The 21,690-nt window shown below is 41.9% G+C and overlaps 1 protein-coding gene across 2 annotated transcripts in view; it reads left to right on the top strand.

Moving 5' to 3' along the window:
* Prune2 (prune homolog 2 with BCH domain) overlaps positions 1-21,690 on the top strand; it is a 278,222-nt gene that overhangs the window by 48,695 nt on the left and 207,837 nt on the right. Inside the window, exons 4-6 of one of the 2 annotated variants that reach the window (XM_052188702.1) lie at positions 2,577-2,740; positions 12,259-12,408; positions 13,950-14,044. In XM_052188702.1, coding sequence (XP_052044662.1) covers positions 2,577-2,740; positions 12,259-12,408; positions 13,950-14,044 — 409 coding nt within the window. Of the gene's footprint in view, positions 1-2,576; positions 2,741-12,258; positions 12,409-13,949; positions 14,045-21,690 lie in introns of those variants that run through there. The other variant, XM_052188683.1, reaches the window with a different exon arrangement.

The raw sequence follows: 21,690 nt of genomic DNA, 5'->3' as shown, positions 1-21,690 counted from the left end.
ATTTGTATTGATGTTGAAAATAAGTAAGAGAAATTGAAACCAGATAAAACAGAAAAATTCTAAAGAAATCTCATTAGAGAAAAGGGAGAGACTGGGAAATGGGCCATGAAAATCACTTCATCGTGGTCTTCCATTTTCTATGGTAACAGAAAGACAGGCTGTTGATACTCCACGTAGCTCAATTGTCGAATGCCACAGAAGGGGAAAAGTGGAGTCCAGTGTCACAGATGGGTTTGCCCAGGCACCACATGTAGTCAGTGGAGAGTGTGGATCAGAGCTCTGCTGCCTCTGGAGGCATTTAGGGAACTACGAGCCAGGGGGAAGGATCTGAGATGCAGGAAGAGGAATGAGACAAATTCCCTCTCTACAGGTGATTACAGACAGACCTCAGTGATACACTCTGCACTGCTATCGAGTGAAGAAACACCAGCTAAACACCCTGCAGCTTGGAGCGTTCATTCTTTATAGTTCACTGATTTGCCTACTGTTGAAGACCTTCATCAATTAACCTTGACGTTAGAATACTTAGAATGAGACCTTTATATTTAATAATTTTTTAAATGTAATCAGTTTTTAGAAAGCATATTTGCAAAAGAATTAAAGTAAAGCTAGGTAACCACTGGTTACACAATGGGTTACCAGGTATTTTGAAAACAGTCTGGGGGCCACTTTATTCCTAAATTGTTTGAAATCAATGAAATTCTTTTGAGTGATACCAACCATCTGTTGACAAGAGTCTGGATGTTCTAGGGTGAGGTTTTGGATTGATTTTAGTTCTCAGCTGTATTTGCCAGTTTTTTGTTTTTTTTTTTAAATCACTATAATGAAGTCCCTGATACAAGCTGTGTAGGAAGTAAGGAGAGGGCCGGTCTTCTCAGGGCTCTGAAGAGTCCAATCCCTGATCAGGCCACTAGAGTGTCTGGGACTGTGGTGAGGGTCGTCTGTCAGCAAGAAGAGCAAAAGTCACACCTTGAACTAAGGTAGAAACTAAAACCTAGGATCTCCCGACCCCCTATGAGGACATGTCCCCAGTGATCTAAGGGTTGCTGGCAGGACTCACCTCTTAGAGCCCTCAGCACTTGGCCCCCTCCCCCCCCCCCCCCCCCCCCCCCCCCCCCCCGCCATGGGGTACCATTCTGGACCTTTGGAGGAAACTCAGAGAGTCTCCAAATCACAGGTAGCTTGGGCGTCCTTGGTTATCCTGCACTTGGCTAAAGTCGTGTCTAACTTTTTCAAGACAACTCATGCAACTGACATGAGTAACGATGATGTGACATGACCACACAGAGTTGGGGAAGAATTTTGTCACCACTTAAAATGAAAAATGCTAAGTTGACCTTGAGATTGAGTTTATAAACTCTGGGGATGTGATTGATTATAAAACTGAATACAACAGAAAAGAAGACTTTCTTTATTGTAACTCATTTATATTTGAATAGTCAGGAAAAATGTAGCTTTTTTTCTGTACCTTTCTACTTTTGAGAAAATCCACTTCTATTACATATATGAAGGAGGTGAGGGATGGGGGATGTCCCAGTGGACAAACACTGGCCTAGCATGCAAAGTGCCTGAGACTGATCTTCAGCACTCCAAAAATAAAAAAGTACAAAATTTAATGAATGAATTAATTAACAGTCTGAGTTAAAAGATCCGTGGTGAAGGCACCATGGGCATATGGTATTTTTTTTTTCTTTCTGAAGTTCAATGACTGTTCTGAATAGGTACTGGTGTCAGATTTTCCCCTGACTATAAACATAGTCCTTACCCCATTGTGCCTGTTTCCCCATTTGTAAAAAGATCTTACTAGAACCCACTTCACAGGGTCAACACAGCTACAGTGTTTCTAGTCATGAGGAAAATAATTAATAGTAGCTTTTGGGGGGGTATGAAAATACTCTAGGAATCCTGGGGACAATAATAAATGGAAACAACATATAAAGACACACAGAATAACGTCCTGTTCTCTTCTGTGTGTGTGTCTGTGTGTGTGTTCAGGGTGAGTGTGTGTGTGTGTGTGTGTGAGACAGAGTGCATGAGTGTGTGTTTGTGAGTGTGTTTTTGTGTGAGTGTGTGTTTGTGTGTGAGTGTATGTGCATGTTTGTGAACTTGTGTGTGTTGGGGGGTGTTTGTGTATGAGTGTGTTTGTGTAAGTGTGTGTACGTGAGTGTGTGAACAGGACCTATTCAAATGTGTACAATGTCATACAGGCCACAGATCCGTATCAGATCTCTTCCTCCCAACCTCATCTTTTGTGGTAAGGCCAATCAACGAACACGGTTTTTGCTGATCCGCTAAGGCAGGCTGACTGCAAGCCTCAGCAAGCTCCACCCACCCACCCTCGTGGTGCTGGAGTGACCACAGCTGGAACACATCAGGCTTTTACGTGGGGATCTGAACTTGGCTCCTTATGCTTGCTTTGCAGGTGCGCCTCTCTAGCTCCCGTTAGGTCCCGTTCTTCACAGTCGTGAGAATTCATGTTTTGGGCCATTTAGGGGAAAGCATCGTGACTGAATCATGCCCGGAAGTGGGGAAACACGCCATGCCATAGCTCTTCTTCCTCTCTGTTTCTTTTACAGCGAGGACAGAACTTTGGAATCTGCAGTTGTCAGAGTCATTAACCCTGGAGAGCCGCGTGATGAGGAGCTGGGGTTCCCGGAGTCTTCCTCCTCTCTGGTGCTGAAGGAGCTCCTGCGTGAGGCTCCGGAGCTCCTCACCCAGCAGCTGGCGCATCTCCTCAGAGGTGAGGACTGCACTGCCAGAGTTAAGATGGGAAGCTTAATGGGCTGGTTCTGGGCCTGCTCATGCAGAAAGAGTGCGATCCATTCTTGGGTTAACAATCCCTTTAAAGACCCCGGGAAGCTTCATCAGAGAGGCAGGGAGTAAAGAGTTTGTTAAAGAGTAGCATTATATTGAATATTAAAAATGTGCATTTAGAAGCAGGCACAAAGGCCTGCACTGTTTCACTAGACAAGAATGTTAAATGGGCCTGCTGCACCCTGGTTAGAGCGAGAGCCAGTTCCTCTGGCTGTTAATAGCTTCCAAAGGAGATTCTCATCTGTGACAGTACGCGTGCGGATCAGAATTCCCCGTTCCTGTGGCCTTGGAGTATCCCCCCCCACCTCCCAGTACTTTGCATGCTTTGCGTATGTAATCGTGCCTGCAAGGCAAAATACGCAGCTTTTGTTTCGATGATGTGACTCAGGGCCCTTCAGCCTGGTCTTTCACAGGTTGCATTCCATCTGTTTTCAGTGAGGGTCACTGCTCTGTGTGGTCCAGTCACACTCAGCCTTGCTCTCCATCTCATGGACTCAAGCAGCCTTGGGCTGAAAACCATCATTTTCAACTGTTTTTGTATCAGCTACACTAAAGGCATCTCCCGTTGTTGTTAGACTCAGCCTAACAGTTACAGTTCCTCCACTGTACTGGCACTGGGTTATACTAAGTATTATAAGGTGTGTGAACTATATCTGAAGATTTCACAGGATGCAGAGGGACCCTGCATTGTCTTACCCATGGGTCTAGGGCACCCACATATTTTGGTATCTATGTGGATCCTTAGCTAACCTTCCTACAGATACCCGGACTCCCCACATGATGCTATTCTCCATTGCTGGAGCCTACTGCTTCCAAAGAATGGTATTCACATTAGAAAGTGTCCATCAACTTAGATGTCACAAAATGAGCACAGCCTTTTGGTCATTTTTGCATATGGGACATGCAAAATTATTTTTGGTAGTGGATAAAGCTTTCTTTTCTTTCCACAATTCACTTTAGACCTAGCAGGCACAAATTATCTTCAAGATGTTTAATATAAAACAGCCAGGAGACGGACTGATGCAACAGAAAACAGGAAAGGCTGAGGTCGGGCTGGCTCAACTCTTCCAAGGACTTTCCTTTTCTGCCTTGCTCTCTCCTACAGTTTGGAGAGGGAAAATCCAAGAGCTACACAGTTCCTCTAAAAGAACCAATGGCCCCGGGAAACAGCCCATACATGTTAGGATGATTCATGAGCAAACTTTTGAGATAGCTTTGCATCCTGGTCATAAGTGGGTTTCATCTTTATTGTAACTGGTTTCCATTGACATTTTCCCTGATCGCTGGTAGAGATAAAATCTAGGCCTGGCTTTGATCTATGTCTGCCACAAAATCAGTTACCTTTAAAAGGTATAACTAAGGCAATGGCAGTGCCCGGCTACAGCTCATCACATCCAGAATTCAGGCCCTCCATGTTTGTGAATGGCATGGCCTTCCTCCACCCCCCTCAAACATCCATCTTCTCATGAGGGGGGGTCAGATGTTCCCAAACTTCTTGCTCTGGAGGACTCACACCATCTCTCCCTGCAGCAATCCTACTCCTTCTCTCTGATACTCTTTTTCTACCTGTCCACACATGCTTCTCTATTTGCTCTCTACAGAATGAAGAGAGCCCTTCTGTGCACTGTCCACTGTGCTACCTGGAGCCTCTACTCTGCCTGGCGCATAGTTAAATGCAGTGGGATGAATTTTCCAAGAGTGGATTTGATTGTGTGGGGAAGTGGGGAAGATATGGAAGAAACTGGGAGAGGATAAACAATAATCAAAATATTTTTTTCTTTTCTTTTCTTTTTTTTGGCTGTGGTTTTGCTGGATAGTAGGTAGGGAAAGTGGGAATCTCGTTCATCCATTCATGCGTATCACTAATTAGATGACGAGGCATTTGGCTACCTTAAGAGAGTCATAGTTACTCCCATTGTCTACTGGTGTTTCATTAGATTTCTTTACTTTGACATTCAGAGCATTGGGCAGAAATCACATCGAGTCAACACCCACTGCGGGCCTTTGCAAAATCAAAATATTTTGAATGAAAAAAATCCATTTTCAGTAACAATTTTGGCATTTTTAAAAAACAGTATTTCTACTCTCTGTTTTCATGACGTCATTGATTGCGGGAGTGTCTGATACTGAAGTCAGCTGCTGCTGGGCTCCATCCTGCTTGTATTCTTACTGCCTAGAGCATGGACACTCTTTCTTTCACTAATAACTCTTCTCTAATTCTCTTTTCTTTTATAGCTTGTAGAAATCTTAGTGGAGTTTATTTAGTTGTTTTGCAATGACTGACTAGCTTTGATTTTCATTGGTTGTCATTGTATATATAATCTTAAGGATTATGTATGTATATAATTTTAACCCTTTGCAAATCATAGTACATCTAAAGAATGCAAAATATGTTTATAAAAACATACATATGCAGCTTAGTGAATCATCAGGGAGGAAACGCCTTTGGTACTTACCCGTCTAAAGTGGCAGACTGTGAAGACACTGCTTCCTTCTTGTGCCCACAGCCCACTCCTACCTGGAGGTAGCCAGCATTCTGAATCTATGGTGTGTACCCTTTGCTGTGCTTTATACTTTAGCCAGCCCTGGGTTCATTCCCAGGACACTACACATAAGTTATGTATGGCTATGTGCTTTACACAAAAGGACCCATACAGTCTCAATGACATTGGGAATTTCAGCAGGAATCACATTTCTGTCTGCGTTTGCTTCAAGAAGTTCACATTCAGAGTTAGAAAGTGGATACTGTTGCCACAGCCCCGGGGTTTCTATGACATCTAGATCGTATTTTTTACTCTGCTGTTCTTTCCCTCCATCCTGACTCTTTTACTGTTTTATTATATTTCATGGCTTTTGGTAAACCAATTCAAATATTTGGTGCAAGAAGGATTTACATGAAAAAACCCAAGGGTCCATAGATAACTGACCTGTAAGAGCAGATACTATGTTTACTGTCTATGTGTAGATCTAAAGGTGAATCGAGTGTATACTGCCTGAATGCGCACCTATGTCTGCTACAGAGATTGCTTGTCTTGCCTAGTTCCTTTGTTTCTACAAAGGAACAAACTAATCCTAAAGGTCGGCTTTTCTTTTCTTCCACCAGTCCTGTCAAAAAGGGATCTGCCTCTGTTCCAACTCACCTATCTCTGCTAATGCCTTTTTCTCAACACAAAAAATAAATATTCAGATTCAGTCATTTGATTATTTTGGTCCTAAAACTTACTACTCTAATTAGCTATCAAAATGCAATATACTATACTATTTTCTTCAAGTATTAATGAAGAACCTGATTGCTATGGGAGTTACTACATGGTCATTTGCATGCCTATTATGCTGTGATTGGTGGCAAGATCTTCTTGTGTTTCTCTGATAGTTTTTTTTTTTTTTTGACACTATATCCTTTTGGCCCTGAGAACAATTAGTGATACGTGCTAGTAAGTAACTCAGTGCAACAACAGTGTTTCAAGGTTGGTGGAGTATTTAGCCACCTTGTGACAATTTGAATTTTATTTCTCTTTTTTAAAAATAGCTACCACTGTTTATTAACTGAGCAGATTGGGACAACACCACAGTACACCCCTTAGTTCATCCTTCGAATAAGTCTATCAGTCTGCTCGTCCCTGCTGCCAGCATCCTGTCTCCCAACACTTTTTTGCAATTTCTTTGTACAGCACAAATCTCCTGAGTCAGGTATTTCATGCAGATAAAGCTGTATTTCCCAGAAGAGCCCACATTCAAGGTGGAGTTTAATTTAATAAAGGTGCTACTGGAGAGCCATAGAAGGGAAAGAAGCCACTGTGCCTTTGAAGCATCATCATGAGTTCTGCAGAGACACGGAGGCTGCTAGCTTTTCTTTCCTGCAGCCACGCAGATCTCAGCGCTGCACATCTGCCTGTCTAGCGCTTAGTTTCTTTGTTCACCGGCTTCCTCCCTGTCCATCTCACCTTTTGCATAAGCTTCTTTCTCAGGCACTTGGTCTTCAGCTCAGTGGGGAGTTTTCATTTTCCTTCTGAGGTGTGCTGCAGTAGGAACCTGCTTTTCTCCCTGCCTGAACCCTCTGTGGTTACAGGCGGAGAAGAAAACACCATTGCTGGTCCTTAAAGAGGAGCTTTCTCAAAACCACTGCCTTGTTCTTGTCTTAATTTGAAAGTTAGTAATTTCATGGCACAAATTGCTACCATCTAGTTCATCCAGAAAGGCATTTTTTTTTCTTTTTGGTTTTTTCGAGACAGGGTTTCTCTGTATAGCTCTGGCTGTCCTGGAACTCACTCTATAGAGCAGGCTAGACTTGAACTCAGAAATCCGCCTGCCTCTGCCTCCCAGAGTGCTGGGATTACAGGCATGTGCCACCACCGTCCGGCTAAGGTTTATATTTATAAAGTATTTTAATTTTTTGTTGAAATATCAAGTATTTCAACTTTTCAATTTTTTTGTGTAAGAAATTACATGTTCAGGAAGACCCAGTTGGTAAGATTCCTGACCCTGGTTCTTGGACCCTGGTATTTTGGCTTTTCCTGTCCCACCTATCTTTGTCTTTATTGTGTGACCTACCTTCCTTCCTTCCTTCCTTCCTTCCTTCCTTCCTTCCTTCCTTCCTTCCTTCCTTCCTTCCTTCCTTTTTTTCTTTCTTTTCTTTCTTTTCCCCTTCCATCTCCCTTTCTTGGCTTTTCTTCCCCCTCTCTTTCTGGAAGATTCTTTTCCTTATTATTATTTTCAAACATGGCCAGTGTGAACATATCTAATTGTCACATTTTGCAGCCTAAGGTTTATGTTTAGTCATGCTCTGGATTTGTGCCAAATACAGAACCTGTCAGACTGTTGGCCCTTTGTGGTTTTATTTCCTCGGAGATGTATTCTAGGGGACGGCTGCCAACACTAAGAGCCATTAAATTGCTGAATCATCATATTGAGAGGGGAGTAGGTGTGTGTGCGTGTGCATGTGCGTGTGCATGTGTGTGTGTGTGTGTGTATGTGTTTCCAGGAGCCATCTGGCAGTAAGATCTCAGCCACGGATTTCCAAGCATGCTTCTGTCAAGTCCATGCGTTGCCCAAATGGCCCTTCAAGTTTGTTTACACAAGGCCTTGACAGCAGCCACAAGTTGAAGACTAAAACAAACAGCAGCTCTTGTTCTTAGCCCTAGGATGAAGTGGAAACCACGCCCAAGCCCTCAGAAGCAGGCTCTCCATTCTCCAAGCCATCGCAGCTGACCTTTAATAAAGACTAGTTGTTTGCTATTTTGGTAGACTGGATTAACAGCTTCAAAAAGGTCCTTATAAGGAGGTCAAATGGGAGAGGAACAGAGCCAAGGTGGTTTTTTTTTTTTTTTTCCTTTCTTGCTCCAAGGGTGACTCATCCAATTTCCAAATGGTTATAACATCCGAGGGAATGAATTATGTTGCTGCTTTGCTTAGGAAGAGGCTAGAGGTAGGAAAACGAAATTATAGTTTTCCCCTAGGAAATCAAAGTAATTAATCTTGTTTTTACTTTTTCTCTTAATCTCAGACATTCTAAATCTGTAAGGACTGTAAACAAATAATGTGCCTATTTCTATATCTTTGAAGCAAAACTGGGAATTTTATTGTTAGTGGGTTTTGTCCTTTCCTGCACTGCCTACCTCTGTCATTCATTCCTTATTTTTTTTTGTTTTTGTTTATGAAAAAATCAATCCCAGGTAAACAGAAAAAGAACTTTTTTTTTCTGTAAGAAATTAATCATGTAGACAACAGCGATCTCCTGCGCTGACTGTCTCCCAATTTCTGGTGCAGCAGGTTGTGGACGGGGTTAGCAGGCTGCAATTTGTAGAGTCTCTTTACGTCTCCATTCTTTTGAACAAAGGATATTATGGTTGGTTTTTCTCTATAGAAATGAAGCATTTGCCATATTTTTTATAATTACTTTCTTTGTAGCTTGCCCTTAATTCCATGTCCCTCTTATTAGTCTGTGAATAACTGGGAGAGTGTTGGGTTTAAGTTTGTGGATTGTTTCTGTCCTCACAATTTGCTAAAGTTAAGTCAACACTCATTAAGAACCAGGTTCTAATGTGCAGACAAGTGCCCTCAGCTACTATGTATCTTGATACTGATATTTAACAAAGCTATATAATTACTAAATATGTTTCTGGGATTTTAGAACAGAGATAGTGGAGCTTCGCATTAATTATTTTACTTTCGGTATCAAATATATTTCATGTACTTATCCACCACCAAAACAACAACAACAAAAAGATTCCAAGACAGATTTAGAACTAGAATAAAAGTTAGCTTCAGATCCTTTCTGTGATGCCTTTTCTATTGCATTGAAGTTCACGGAGTTGTAGAGACTCTGGGTCTGGTTAATTTCTTTGGGTGATGTTTTTATTTATTAACAAGATTTTAAATAATAAATCTTATAAATATGTTTTTAATATGAAGTGCAAAGTCTCCAAAGGTGTTCTGGGATGACGCTGGGCCAACACTTTGTCAAAGACAACTCAGGATGTGGAGAGCATCTGCCTGGATGGAATTTCCGGTTCTCGATAGCAGGGCATGTGTTCACTGCTGTTCAGCCTGACTGAATCAGCCAGCATCAGGAACCCTTACAGATGTGACCTGGGAATCCAGCTGCTAAGCCTGATACCGGGGAGGCATGCAAATATGTAAACATGCTGCCTTACCTTTACAGAATTTGAAGAAACATGCACTTTAACTCTTAAAAGATTTTCTTAAAAACATATTATTACATTTTTATCATCACTGTTTGTTATGATCCTTATCCATCACTTTGTAATGATTGCTCTTACAGTCATTTAAAAATGAATGAAACATGCATCCCATGTAGACTGCTTAACAACAATATTGAAGTATATGCTTCAATTTTATCAATATAATCAATTTTATTATTTGACAAGAACTTTATGCACTTTGCCAAAATTTAAAATAAAGGTGTAATCAAAAAATCCTCAAGTCAAAGAAAAGTTGATTAATTTGACCACATCAAGTACATAATACTAAGTGTTTTATACTTCAATACCATTAAACTTTCAAAATTTGGCTTTTTTGTGATTGTTTATATGAATACAGTTTTTTTATTGCTGACCTTGGATGCAGCGAATTGCTCCATTTACTTACCATTCTCAAACCATTTATAGATTTTTTTTCAGGCTTCTGCAGTCAGCTCTTGTGAGAGGAAATGCAGTTTTAATTTCTCTTCCTCCCCCTCTTCCCTCCCCTCCCCTTTCTCTTCCCTCTGTTTCCGGTGCAGTTGTTTTGGTTAGTGGATGCATTATTTCTCACCGATTTAATCTTTGTTTAAAATGTAATTTTTTAGCAGTCTTACTGCCTACAATATTTTGCTTCATTTTAACTATGATTTTGGTTTGTAGTTTTCCTTACATGTTAGACCTCTCTCTGCCCCTTCCCTAGTGGGAGCTGTTTATACACATATTAAAATCTGACTCTGTACATATTGTCTTCTGATTCAGTTTCTGGTTCCCCACCGCATCTGATCTATTCTGGAAAATGACTTGGGGTTTTTGTTTGTTTGTTTTGTTTTGTTTTAAAGATTTATTTATTTTATGTATGTGAGTACACTATCACTCTCTTCAGATACACCAGAAGGGGGCATCTGAATCCATTACAGATGGTTGTGAGCCACCATGTGGTTGCTGGGAATTGAACTCAGGACCTCTGGAAGTGCAGTCAGTGCTCTTAACCACTGAGCCATCTCTCCAGCCCTGATTTGGGGTTCTTAAGGCCAGCCTTTAAATTGAGAGTTTTAAATGTTTCCTTGGTTGGTTATAAGATTCTAATTCTCTGGCCAGTTTCACTTCATTCCCTTTGGTTCTCTCCATTCGTCTTCTCACATGTTTTCCTACCACAGTTTACAGTCACTTAGTTTTAGTTCCTTCTATGTAGTTGCTGTTGAGTGATGGCTGAACATTAGTTACAGGGTCAAGGTGGTGAGAGTGGACTTCCTTTCCCATCTCAGCGCAGCTGGTAGAGAGTTGTCGCTGAGACTACATCTGTCTGTTCAGACTGACTCAAAGCAGGATTTGCAATAAGTTGAGAATGCTTTGTTTTGTTTTGACCCTTGTCCTTGGCAGCAAGCAAATATTTTGGGCTTTGTTGAGGCACTTAAGTCTGACCTCATATGTTTAAAAAAGCCCATGAACAATGTAGAAATTAACAGGGCTGGTGGCTGTGTCACCATAACAAAACAAGCAGCTAGCTAGATTGGTAGCCCTTCATGTCTCCAGTCCCCAAACCAGATGACTAAGAGTCCTTCTCCCCAAATGCCTTCTCTAAGGCCTGATGAGACCACTGTTAGGTCTAGGGGCTTCTCTGCCCAGTGGCTACAACTTCTAAATTAGCATCTGCTTAGACAGGATGCTGGGAATCTGGGCCTCTGCACATGCTCTGCTCTAGCTCCTAAGTTGCTGTTGGGGCCTCTGATACATTAACAGGTTTTGTGTTATTGTGCATAGAACTACCAGGTCCAGAACCTGATAAATACCTTTTGTGAAATTTGCATTTGTGTTGGTCTAAAAAACAAATAGAAAAAATAATCATTTTTTTATGTTTTACACTTTTATGCCAAAAATTACTCAAAATCTCTTTGGTCGCCCTCCACTTCTGCCTGGTCATTTTGACTAAATCTATGCCATCTTCTTCATGGTAAGATGCTATTCATAAACAAGAACAGAGAAAAGAAGACCTGGGCTCCCTCCCTTTCTTATCTGTTTAATTTTCCACATGGTAGCCAGAGTACAAAATCTAGCTTATAAAAATACAAAATGTAGATTATAGTATGTTGCTCCTCCTATTTAAAACTCTGCAATAATCCTCCATATCCCTTAGAAGACACATGCAGACAGCAAGACAGTCTGAAGCGACTATTGTTACCTGCTTCTTAACTCTTCAGTCTTTTTTTTTCTTTTTTTCTTTTAGCATTTCCCCCATAAACAAAAGCAGCAAACTAGTAGGTCCCTGTCTGAGGTTTAGACCCAGGCTTTGAGAGTGTATGATTAGATCACTGTAAATTACTTCAAAGCTGTGTATGGTGCTTGAAAGGCTAGAAACAGCCCTCACGTTAACCATGCTGTCAGATTGCATAGCTGTGCACTGTGGAATTGTACAATCATTTGGTTATGAAAAGAAGTAAATTAATATATAAAATTGGTATCATCATAGGTTGGAAGAATGTTCTCTGATCCCTAAAAATGGATAGAATTGACTAAGATTTTAAATGGTTGGCCATTAAGTTCCATTTTGAAATCATTTAACCAAGGCTATCTCCTTCCCTGTGTTTGTGTGAGGATGTTTTGTTCCTTCTTCCCAAACTGTGTCCTGGAGAGCAGGGGCCAGTCCAGCCTCTGAAGCCAGTATCTGCTACACGAGGACCCTGATTTTCATTGTTCCTGTCTTGGCTGATGGAGACCTTGAGAGTATTTATCCTGTGCCTTTCAGGCAGCATCCTGTTTACGTGGATGAGCATGGACCCTGAGCTCCCAGAGAAGCAGGAGGAGATCCTCTCCATCCTGGAAGAACAGTTTCCCAACCTGCCTCCAAGGGATGATATCATCAGTGTGCTGCAGGAGAGCCAGCTCAGTGCTCAGGGTGAGTGACTGTCCCTGTCTCCCACTGCTTCCTGGAGGGGTGGCTTGTGTGGAGTGTATCTGAGTATATTTATATTCTCTTTACACTTTCTGTGTGCTTGTGGAGGGGTTTCTGGGTTTGTGCTATTGGTCTGGATGCAGGTCTCCTATGTTGAAAACCCCTCCTTGGGCTTCTGCCTGGGACTAGAGAAAATCCTATGCCATATGCCCATGGATTATACGTGGTGGGTCGTGGAGTCCCCTAAGGCAAAATAGTTTATTTGAAGAATCTCTCAGCTGCTTTATCCAGAAAGTAAGCCATGTAGGATAGAAAAGCTCATGAAGAAACTCTGAGAAAGAATTAAATCTGTCTTAGGGTAGCCCCCTGTAGAGTGCAGCCCTGGATAGGATCAGGCCACCCTGACCATAAGGCCTGGTGGTTAACTTTCTGGAATGTTGTGAGTTGGCTAACACTGGATTAACAGTTTGAAGTTAGTCCTAGTAGGTATTTTGTCACAACAGAAACAGATGAAGTACCACAAACTAGATTTAGTTGCTGTTTGTTAAACCAGAAGACCACTGAAATAATGAGTGTTCTCTAGTCTAGTGGGGAATGAATTCCCCACAGTAGGCTCTAGTGGCCATCAAAGATTCCAGACAGCCAGAGGAGTATAATGCTGGGTCAATTTAGATTTTTCCTGCCATCAAATAGGGAAGTCAATCATAGCTATTGCCAGAGACTACAGGGATGGTCAGCTCAAATAAGATAGCCATTGTTGTTGTGTTAGACTGGGTGGCACTGTGAAACCTGGCCTGCTTGCCTGGAGCTCTCCATGTAGACCAGGCTGGCCTTGAACTCCTAAAGATCCACTTGCCCATGCTTCCTAAGTCCTGGAATTAAAGATGTTCAATACCATGGCTGGCTTAATTGTGATAGTTTTATGAAGTTTATAAAATACAAATTACATAAAATTAAACTGGCAGTTATAAAATTATAGAGGGGTCACCTAAATCTGGGCCTTTTATGATATTACTCAGCTAGTTTGTAAGGGGAAGCTGCCTACTTCTTCCCCACCTGGCCTACTCTGGGACTCTGGAGGCTGACACCCAAGTGTCACCCAAGTGTTCCAGTCTCTTTTGACTCTGGCTTTGGTTTGGTCGATGGGAAGAACAGTGAGAGCTGAGGAAAGGGACCTAAGACTGCACAGGCATTTCTTACCCCATTCTTGTTGTGATGCCATGCTCTGGCAGATTCTTTTTCTCTAGTCCCAGATGCCCCAACCCCCTGTTCCCATTCCTGGTTTACCTTTGGTCTTAGCTCATCCTTTGCTTGCGCCTTTATCATGCTATCCCTCTGTAAGTGTCCTGCCCCACGAGAGGTAAGGTATTTTTCCTGACATAACATGCAGCCACAAATGTAAGTTTTGACTTGGTGTACTTATTACAGATAAAAATGATATTTTAAAATGTTGAGATTAGTAGAACAACTTTGTAAAATAACCCCTTAACACATTTTTTTTTTAACGGACCACAGGTATCATTTTTCCCCCTTGTTATCCACAGGTTTAAGTCTTGAACAAACAATGTTGAAGGATCTAAAGGAGCTGTCAGACGGTGAAATAAAAGTGGCCATCAGCACCGTGAACATGACCCTGGAGGTAAGGGCAGGGGGCTTTTCCAGCTAAAAGAGATTTCACACAGTTGCCATCGGAACACCTGGAGTTCAGCGTCCTGCTGTGAGAGTCAGATAAGAGTTTGCTTTGAGTGAGTGGATTGGTGGAAAAGTGCCAGGCTTGGATTCTCATCCCAGAAAACAAAGCCACAACCATAGCCCTTCACATGTGTGGTGTATGTGGGTTGACTAGTCACATACAAGATTAGGTGCACTTGCATGTTTTCTATGTGAAAACACAAAGTGGTTTGGCCTTTGTAAGCGATTTTGGACACATGTCCCTTTGACGCACTGCAATGACAATGCCTCCAGTATTAACATGGATTCTCAGCCCTCCAGTGTGGCTAATGAACGACTTGGAATGAAAGCTACCCCATCTTTATGTCTTTCTTTAGTAAATTACCTCTTGTCTACTTTGGGGGTTCTAACAGCTTCTGTGTTAATCTTGATTACCCCAACTATTGGGAGCTATATTGTATAGCGGCCCATCTGTATCTTTGTGAAAGTCTATACTATTTTTTTTTTAATTTTCTTAGTTAGACTCCCCATCTTTGGCTAGCAGCAGGTAGTTCAGAAGTGTGTGAAGATAAAGTTTACTATACAGGAATCTGTCTTTAGAATGGTATGGTGTTGATTGAGTCTTCCTTGTGATGGTGGTGAATATCTCGGTGTGCCTATTTCTGGGGAAAGGCTGGAATATGTATGGGTGTCCATGGTTTAGAAAACCCAAGAGCAAACCAGGACCTTTGTTCTGCGACCTCTCTCTGAGTTCACCTGCAGTGGATCAGCCTCACAGTTTAGCTCACAGATGTACAGGAACCTGAGAGCCTGGCCGCTATCCTTCCCCGGGTAGAGCACTTGTGAGTGGGTGGAGCTTCCTTTCCATGTAGATCAATAAAACAGTTTCCACGGACTTCCACACTGATAAATGCACCATCTAATTAGTCGTGGGTGTGAGCCAATATAAGAACTGTGTGCAATTTGGGATGTACTAACTAGATAATCACCTTCAATTAGAAATCTGCCTCTTTTCTAGAAACCGAAGCAAAGCATGGATCTTGCAAGGGTCAGTAGCTCTGAGAATCATTTCTGCTGGTTCAAGCCTTAGGGTTTTCTTTTGCTTCCCCTCCCCTGTCCCCCTTCATTTAATGGCATCTTATTAGGTTTTAAATGACTTGTTTGGAATTCCTTCCTAAATTAACATAGAACATCTTGTAATTGCTCAGGGAACTGTCTGTAGTTAGTTATTTTAAGACTATGAAAATCATACACTTACTATAGCTTTAATACACCTTCATTTATGTTATAGTAGTATACAAATTGCTTTGTCAAATATGTTAAATCGTAAATGTTTATCAAGCAGAATCAGGGGTGGAATGATTGTTGCAATCTTGACAGTAATTTCCATGGAGGTCCAGTAATTAATCAGGCAGTTAAGTATAATTCTGGAATCCCTGTGTGATTGTCTGGGAGCAGGGAGAACATTGTGTATATGGACAGGGACATCTAAAACTCTCACCAGCTGAAAGTGAGCTGGAGTGTTGTTTAACACATTAGTATTTACACCAGAGTGCTGATGTTTACGAGAACCCAGGAATGGAGCGAGGACTCCTCCATAATATGCTACACCTTCCTTGGAAGAGAAAATGCTCACTAATCCAGTGTGTCAGTGAAGCCCCACACATAGTTAAAGGCAGAATTTATTCTTCTCCCTAAGGCATCCTGTGACACAGCACTGTTTCCCCAACTCTATTTGGATATGATTACAGTTCATAATTCCTTTCTGATTCTCACCTACCTCACTTTAAAAACAAAGACTAGAGTCTCCCAAATGTTATTATGTATGTGTTAGAACCATTGTTCCAATGCTCCTGTCTACCTGGATATGTTCTCAAAGAGACTCTGTTCCCACAGCTTTCTAAACCAGGCTTGTTCTCCCAAACATGGTCACAACGGGTTGGCACTTCATCATGGCTCCTTATTTCTTACTGCCAATCTCTGAGCTCTTAGGCAACACAGTTTCTATGACCAGCACCCTGAGGATTTAACTGTACTATGAATTCCATTACGTGTGAACTGGCTTGTATATTTAATCGTAATTAGATGATATTTTTAGCTTACCAGGGGTGCTAGTTTGACATTTCTTCAAATTTGGGTATAATTGTGTGCACATAGTAGATGCTTAGTTAATACAAATATTTATTTGTGATTTGATATCTGATTGTTATCTCGTTCTGAATTTATTCACTTTTATACTGCTGAGGATCAAACTTTATGCTTCATAGTTAAATTCTCTATCACTGCCTAGTTCTTGCATCTTTCTTTCTTTCTTCCTTTCTTTCTTTCCTTCCTTTCTTCTTTCCTTCCTTCCTTCCCCTGCCCCCCCCCTCTCTTGAGATTATATCTTCTCATGTAGCTCAGAGTGGCCTTGAATTCACTTTCTTTGCCCCATTCGAATCAGTTTCTTTCAATTATGCCTGAAAGCTAATATCAGGCAATTTTTAAAAATGGCCTATATGTTCATGTTTATGGACAGTACCCGTCTAAAACTTGAGTGGGTAGTTTTGCAGACTACCCAGATGTTAAATCAGAAGAGGGTGTCTATAGCATATCAAGGAATAAGGATAAAACACTACCCATGTTTGATGGTCCTTTCAGATGCCCTAATTCCACCATCGTGCATGGCATGGACTTTGTTTGCCCAATGGCCCAATTAATTTTCTTGGGTGAAAATATTTAGAAAACCAAGATGCTTTTCTCCTTGTAAAATACTCTGTAGAGGGGTGCCACAGATGTGGGAGGTAGAAATCACTGGTGTGGACAGAGAGATTCAGGCTTTCTACATGATAAGGAGAAAACTGATAGATCCCCATTTGCCATTTTTATTGTAGATTTCTCATAAGTGATGATGTGACCTAAAATATGTTAATTTTGGTTTTGGAAAGAGTTGCAATAAAAATCAAATCATTATAGTCACACAGAGGTTCAGAGCTTTGCTTAACAGGCAAGGGTACAAGTGAATGTGATTTTGAGGTGTGACTAGCACGAAGCCTTACCTGAAGTTGGGGCAGCAGCAGCAGCAGCAGCAGCAAGCCTTCCTTACAGAGAGGGCTCCTGGAAGCAGAGTCATTAAGCTCTTTTCCCCATTTCCTCTAAGCCATTTCGAGTCTGATTATAGCATGAACCTTTCAAGGAATACACATCAAGTTGTGGCATCCAGTCCATCAATTGATGGCTGTTGAATTGATCCTTTGGTCCTTTTTATTGGTTACTAACTTGCTCATCTGAAATCAATTGAAACCAAAATGACCTTTATTCATTTGCTAGCAGGACCTTTAATGATTCTGTTTTTGGTACCTCATTTACACCCTGCATTAAGATGTCTGTATCTTCCATTCTAGTGAGAAGCTACTGGGGTGGGTCATGGCAGTACTACAGTAATGGTTCCTTTGTCAACACTTCCTTATGCATCTCCCTGAAGACTATAGCTCAGTAGCATTTCTACTTTGTAAGGACAAAGGTCAGACACTGGCCAGGTTTTTTGTTTTTTTGTTTTGTTTTGTTTTGTTTTGTTTTTTTTTATCAGCTGTACTAGAATTTGTTTACACACAAAGACACATGCTGAACCCACGTGCTAGGGCTGATGTAAAGGCACTGTGACATGACATTCACAAACTGCACAGTTCAACAGAAATGTATTCTCTCATGGTTTTGGAAGCTCAAGGCCTCAGGTCAAGATGTAGGTTGTTGTGAGAATAAACATTGTTCTTAGCTTGTAGAAGCATCACCTAGTCCCCTGGCCTTGGTATGTGGCTCTGTGTTCTGACTCTCCCTGTCCCAGCTTTAAGAACCATACTCCACCTAATGACTTTATCTAATTTATATCTGTGACAACCCTGTTTCCAAATACAGCCCCATTCTAAGTGTGCCTGGCTAAGATTTTGTCATATGTGTTTCAGGGGGAAGTGCACTGCAATGAGCTCTCCCAGAAAGCTCAAGATAATAACACTTGTAATAAGATTGTCTATATGAAAATGGACCAGCTGATGCCACATGCAAATCAGTCTTCTGTAGGTGGCAAGTACTGCTGTTCTCAACTCCTAAAATTTAGTCTACATGTAGAGCTGGTGTTCTGGACCATTCTTCTACAGGGCTGGGAGCTGGGAGATTCTTCCTGACCAGCTCTGCTATTTGAACATGGGGGAGAGATCCCAGGGCTGCCTTCTGGTGGAGTGATTCAGGACACTGACTCAATCTGATTCTGTCCTGCACAGAGAGCACTGTCCCCAGGGTGCCTTGGAATACAGCAGAGGGGAAAGCACCAGCACTTTCTGTTAGCATCAAGAGCATAGACCAGAGGAACTCCATGACCATTGTTTCACTCCTCCCTAACAAAAGGGACTCTTCATTTAGGTTTGGTGAATGTAAATGGCCCATCATGACAGGTAACTTAAGACTGAGCCAGCCAGTCTGAAGTCTACACCATTTTGGACACCAGTGATAGATTTATTATTATTTGAGCTTAGATTTATTTTTAAGTCATGATGAAAGACCTGCTTTATTTTGTTATAAAATGCATAGAGTTTTTGTTTGTTTATTTTGTTTTGTTTTGTTTTGTTTTGGGGGTAGACATTTTCCTTTTTTTTTTTTTTTCCTTTTCAAGAAAGAGTTTACCTGTGTAGTGTTGACTGTCCTAGGACTCACTTTTGTAGACCGGGCTGGCCTCTAACTCACAGATCTGCATGCCTCTGCCTCCCAAATGCTGGGATTAAAGGAGTATGCCACTACTGCCCTGCTTAGGAAAACATTTTTGACTAGCATATGCTTCAAAATGTTAATGAATACTGAAGTATTTTTGAAAAACAATGACTTTTCAAAGCCTTTTAACCCACCCAATGGAAATATAGGGACAAGTTCTTTCCAGGAACTATCACATTTTCATTTGAAGAAATTATTTCGAGTGCATGTGTTTCTAGGACTCAAGCTCAGGACCTTACGTCTGCCATGCATATGTTCTGCTTAGCCACATCCGTCATAATTCCAGTCTCTGAATGATGACTACTTCCATTTCATTTGGATCCCGGGTCTGTCGGTTTTTCCTGACTACTATATAAGGCACTGGTATGTGATGGAGTATGCTCAGTGTACATCAGAAACTCCAGTGAGAAAGAATGCCCAAGCATTAATCCAACCCTCCTGGGACCCTGAGAGGGAAATGAGATAGTGGTTTCCTTCTCTGGTTGAAGTGGCTCCAACATCTACAGCAGATAAGGCCCGGACCTCAGAGGACCATCACAGAGTTGCTTGTTTGCACATATGTAGCAATCCATTTGGAGCTTGGGTTGGGTAGCTGGAGGTGATTAGGAAACTATTTTCAACATACTACTCCTAGCTTTGCCTGGAAGGACTCATCCTATTCCACAAAGAGGAGACAATCTCGGGGGCCAAGGAAGGAAGGTTTTCTGCATCCTCTCAGAGCAGAAAGTCAGCCACATCCACCAAAGGCCAACCCAGTGTGGGTGACAGCTCTTGAAAGCTGGGAACCTGGAGCACAGGTGCTGCCATCAGATGACTCAACGGGTTGTCGAGCCCCCTTCCCAGGAGGCTCAGCTGCTCTGAGCCTTGGTTTTCTCAATTCAATTCTAAAGCTCACAATCATGCATGAGTCCACTCCCTTACTGTGATGTAACTTTCCCAAATCAGTGAATAAATGAAGAGCAGCCTACTCAGCCAACATATTTACTGGTAGGGAATTTTTAAAAATAAAAACAAACAAGAATGACTCTCGGACATTGGTAGTAAGTCAAAACAACAAAACCCAGTGTGGCTGAAGTACTGAACTTCAGCATTCTTGTGAAGAATTCCAAGGGGTGTGAATCAAATGACAAAATGGTTAGATGATCTGCATGCATGGAAGGATTTTAACAATCAGTCCGTATGAGGCACATAAAGCATGGATTTCAATTTGCAATCAATTTCAAGCTAATAATTCATAGCTATGAGTCATTCCTTACAGTGGGAAGCAGCTGCTTTAAAATACAGTAGAATGGAATTCTTATTTTGTTTCTCCAACAAAACTCAACTTGGGGTAATGTGTATCTTAACTGACACCTTTTCTTTATTTTACCTACTTAAATGGACAGTAATGATTCATAAAACTTATTTCATCCAGTTCGCCCCATCAATGAATTTCCCTAAGTGGCATCAGACCCCCTTTTACATTTTCTAGCCACCATTCTGCTTGCTCTGATCTTCATATTTGCATCTCTCCAAGATTGATATCGAAACTTAATTCTTAACACAGTGGTGTTGAGAAGTAAAAGCTTTAGGAGACGATTAGGTTAAATTAGATAATTTTCATAATGGCTGTTTCTAATTTGCAAATAATGGGTTTGCATATTTTCTGAAATTTGACAACCGTCCGTTGCCACCCCTTACAACGTGGTGCCAGCACTCCGCTGGAGCTCTGACTCGGACCCCTGATGTGAGGCACGTGACTCAGTGGGCAGGAAATGGAGGTGGCTGGCTTGGGCATACAATGGACCGGAGCAGGCAAACTTGCTCCTGGTACCCAGTGCTGTGACGTGAAGTACAAGTTTCCTTCTTTAAAATGTTCTGACCACAGAGGGTGTTAGCCGATAATCTGTTTGTTGTTGTATACAAGCATAAGGCCATCATTAGACCTCTAAGGGGTTATTTGTCAAGGATATGTGGATACTGGAGCTGAAGTGCTCATAACCAAAGGTAAACCAGTAAATAGATTTTTTTAATAATCAAAGAAAAGACAGAAAGTTGATTTATGATCATAATTTACTTAACTAGTTTCATGCACTTTGGCCAAAGGCATTGTATTTTCAGATTTTTTTTCAGTTTGGATTAAGAGTCTGGTCATATTGAAAGTACTAGATAGCAATAATAATTGGCCTGCAATCTTTCCTCATGGAGCCCAAACACCCCAACTGTGGCTGCCTCTAAGGCTGCTGGGGACTCTGACTGAAGATGCCCCATTTTCTCCACTTTTTGCCTGCCTCTGCAGATGGAGATGCAGAGCCTGCCCTTGTGTCTGGGACTGTAAACCTCTCTTGTAGGTTTTCACCAAGATGGCCCCTTTGAGCTGTCTCTCGGGTTTCTGTTACTTTGTTCCCATTTCTCCCCTTTGGAGTAGGTTCTGCACAACTTTCCCTTGCCCTTGCCCTTGCCTCTGCTAGCTCCTTCCTCCAAACCTTGTCAGTCCCCTCGGCCACTTCTGCCTGGACGCTGCTGTCCTTCCTTCTATCCATTGTACATTTGTCATTTTACAAAGCCACATTCTTTTGACTCACCATCAGAATGCCTTAAAGTGGGTGATTCCTTCCTTCCTTCCTTCCTTCCTTCCTTCCTTCCTTCCTTCCTTCCTCCCTCCCTCCCTCCCTCCCTCCCTCCCTCCTCCCCTCCCTCCCTCCCTCCTTCCCTCCCTCTCTCCCTCCCTCCCTCCCTTCTTTCCTTCCTTCCTTCCTTCCTTCCTTCCTTCCTTCCTTCCTTCCTTCCTTCCTTCCTTCCTCCCTCCCTCCCTCCCTTCCTCCCTTCCTTCCTTCCTTCCTTCCTTCCTTCCTTCCTTATTTGGGGCCTCTTTTCTCAGTTCAGCATTATATT

The sequence above is a fragment of the Apodemus sylvaticus genome, chromosome 1 (assembly GCF_947179515.1).
Source record: "Apodemus sylvaticus chromosome 1, mApoSyl1.1, whole genome shotgun sequence".
Lineage (NCBI taxonomy): Eukaryota > Metazoa > Chordata > Mammalia > Rodentia > Muridae > Apodemus > Apodemus sylvaticus.
This window is presented reverse-complemented; position numbering and strand designations above follow the sequence as displayed.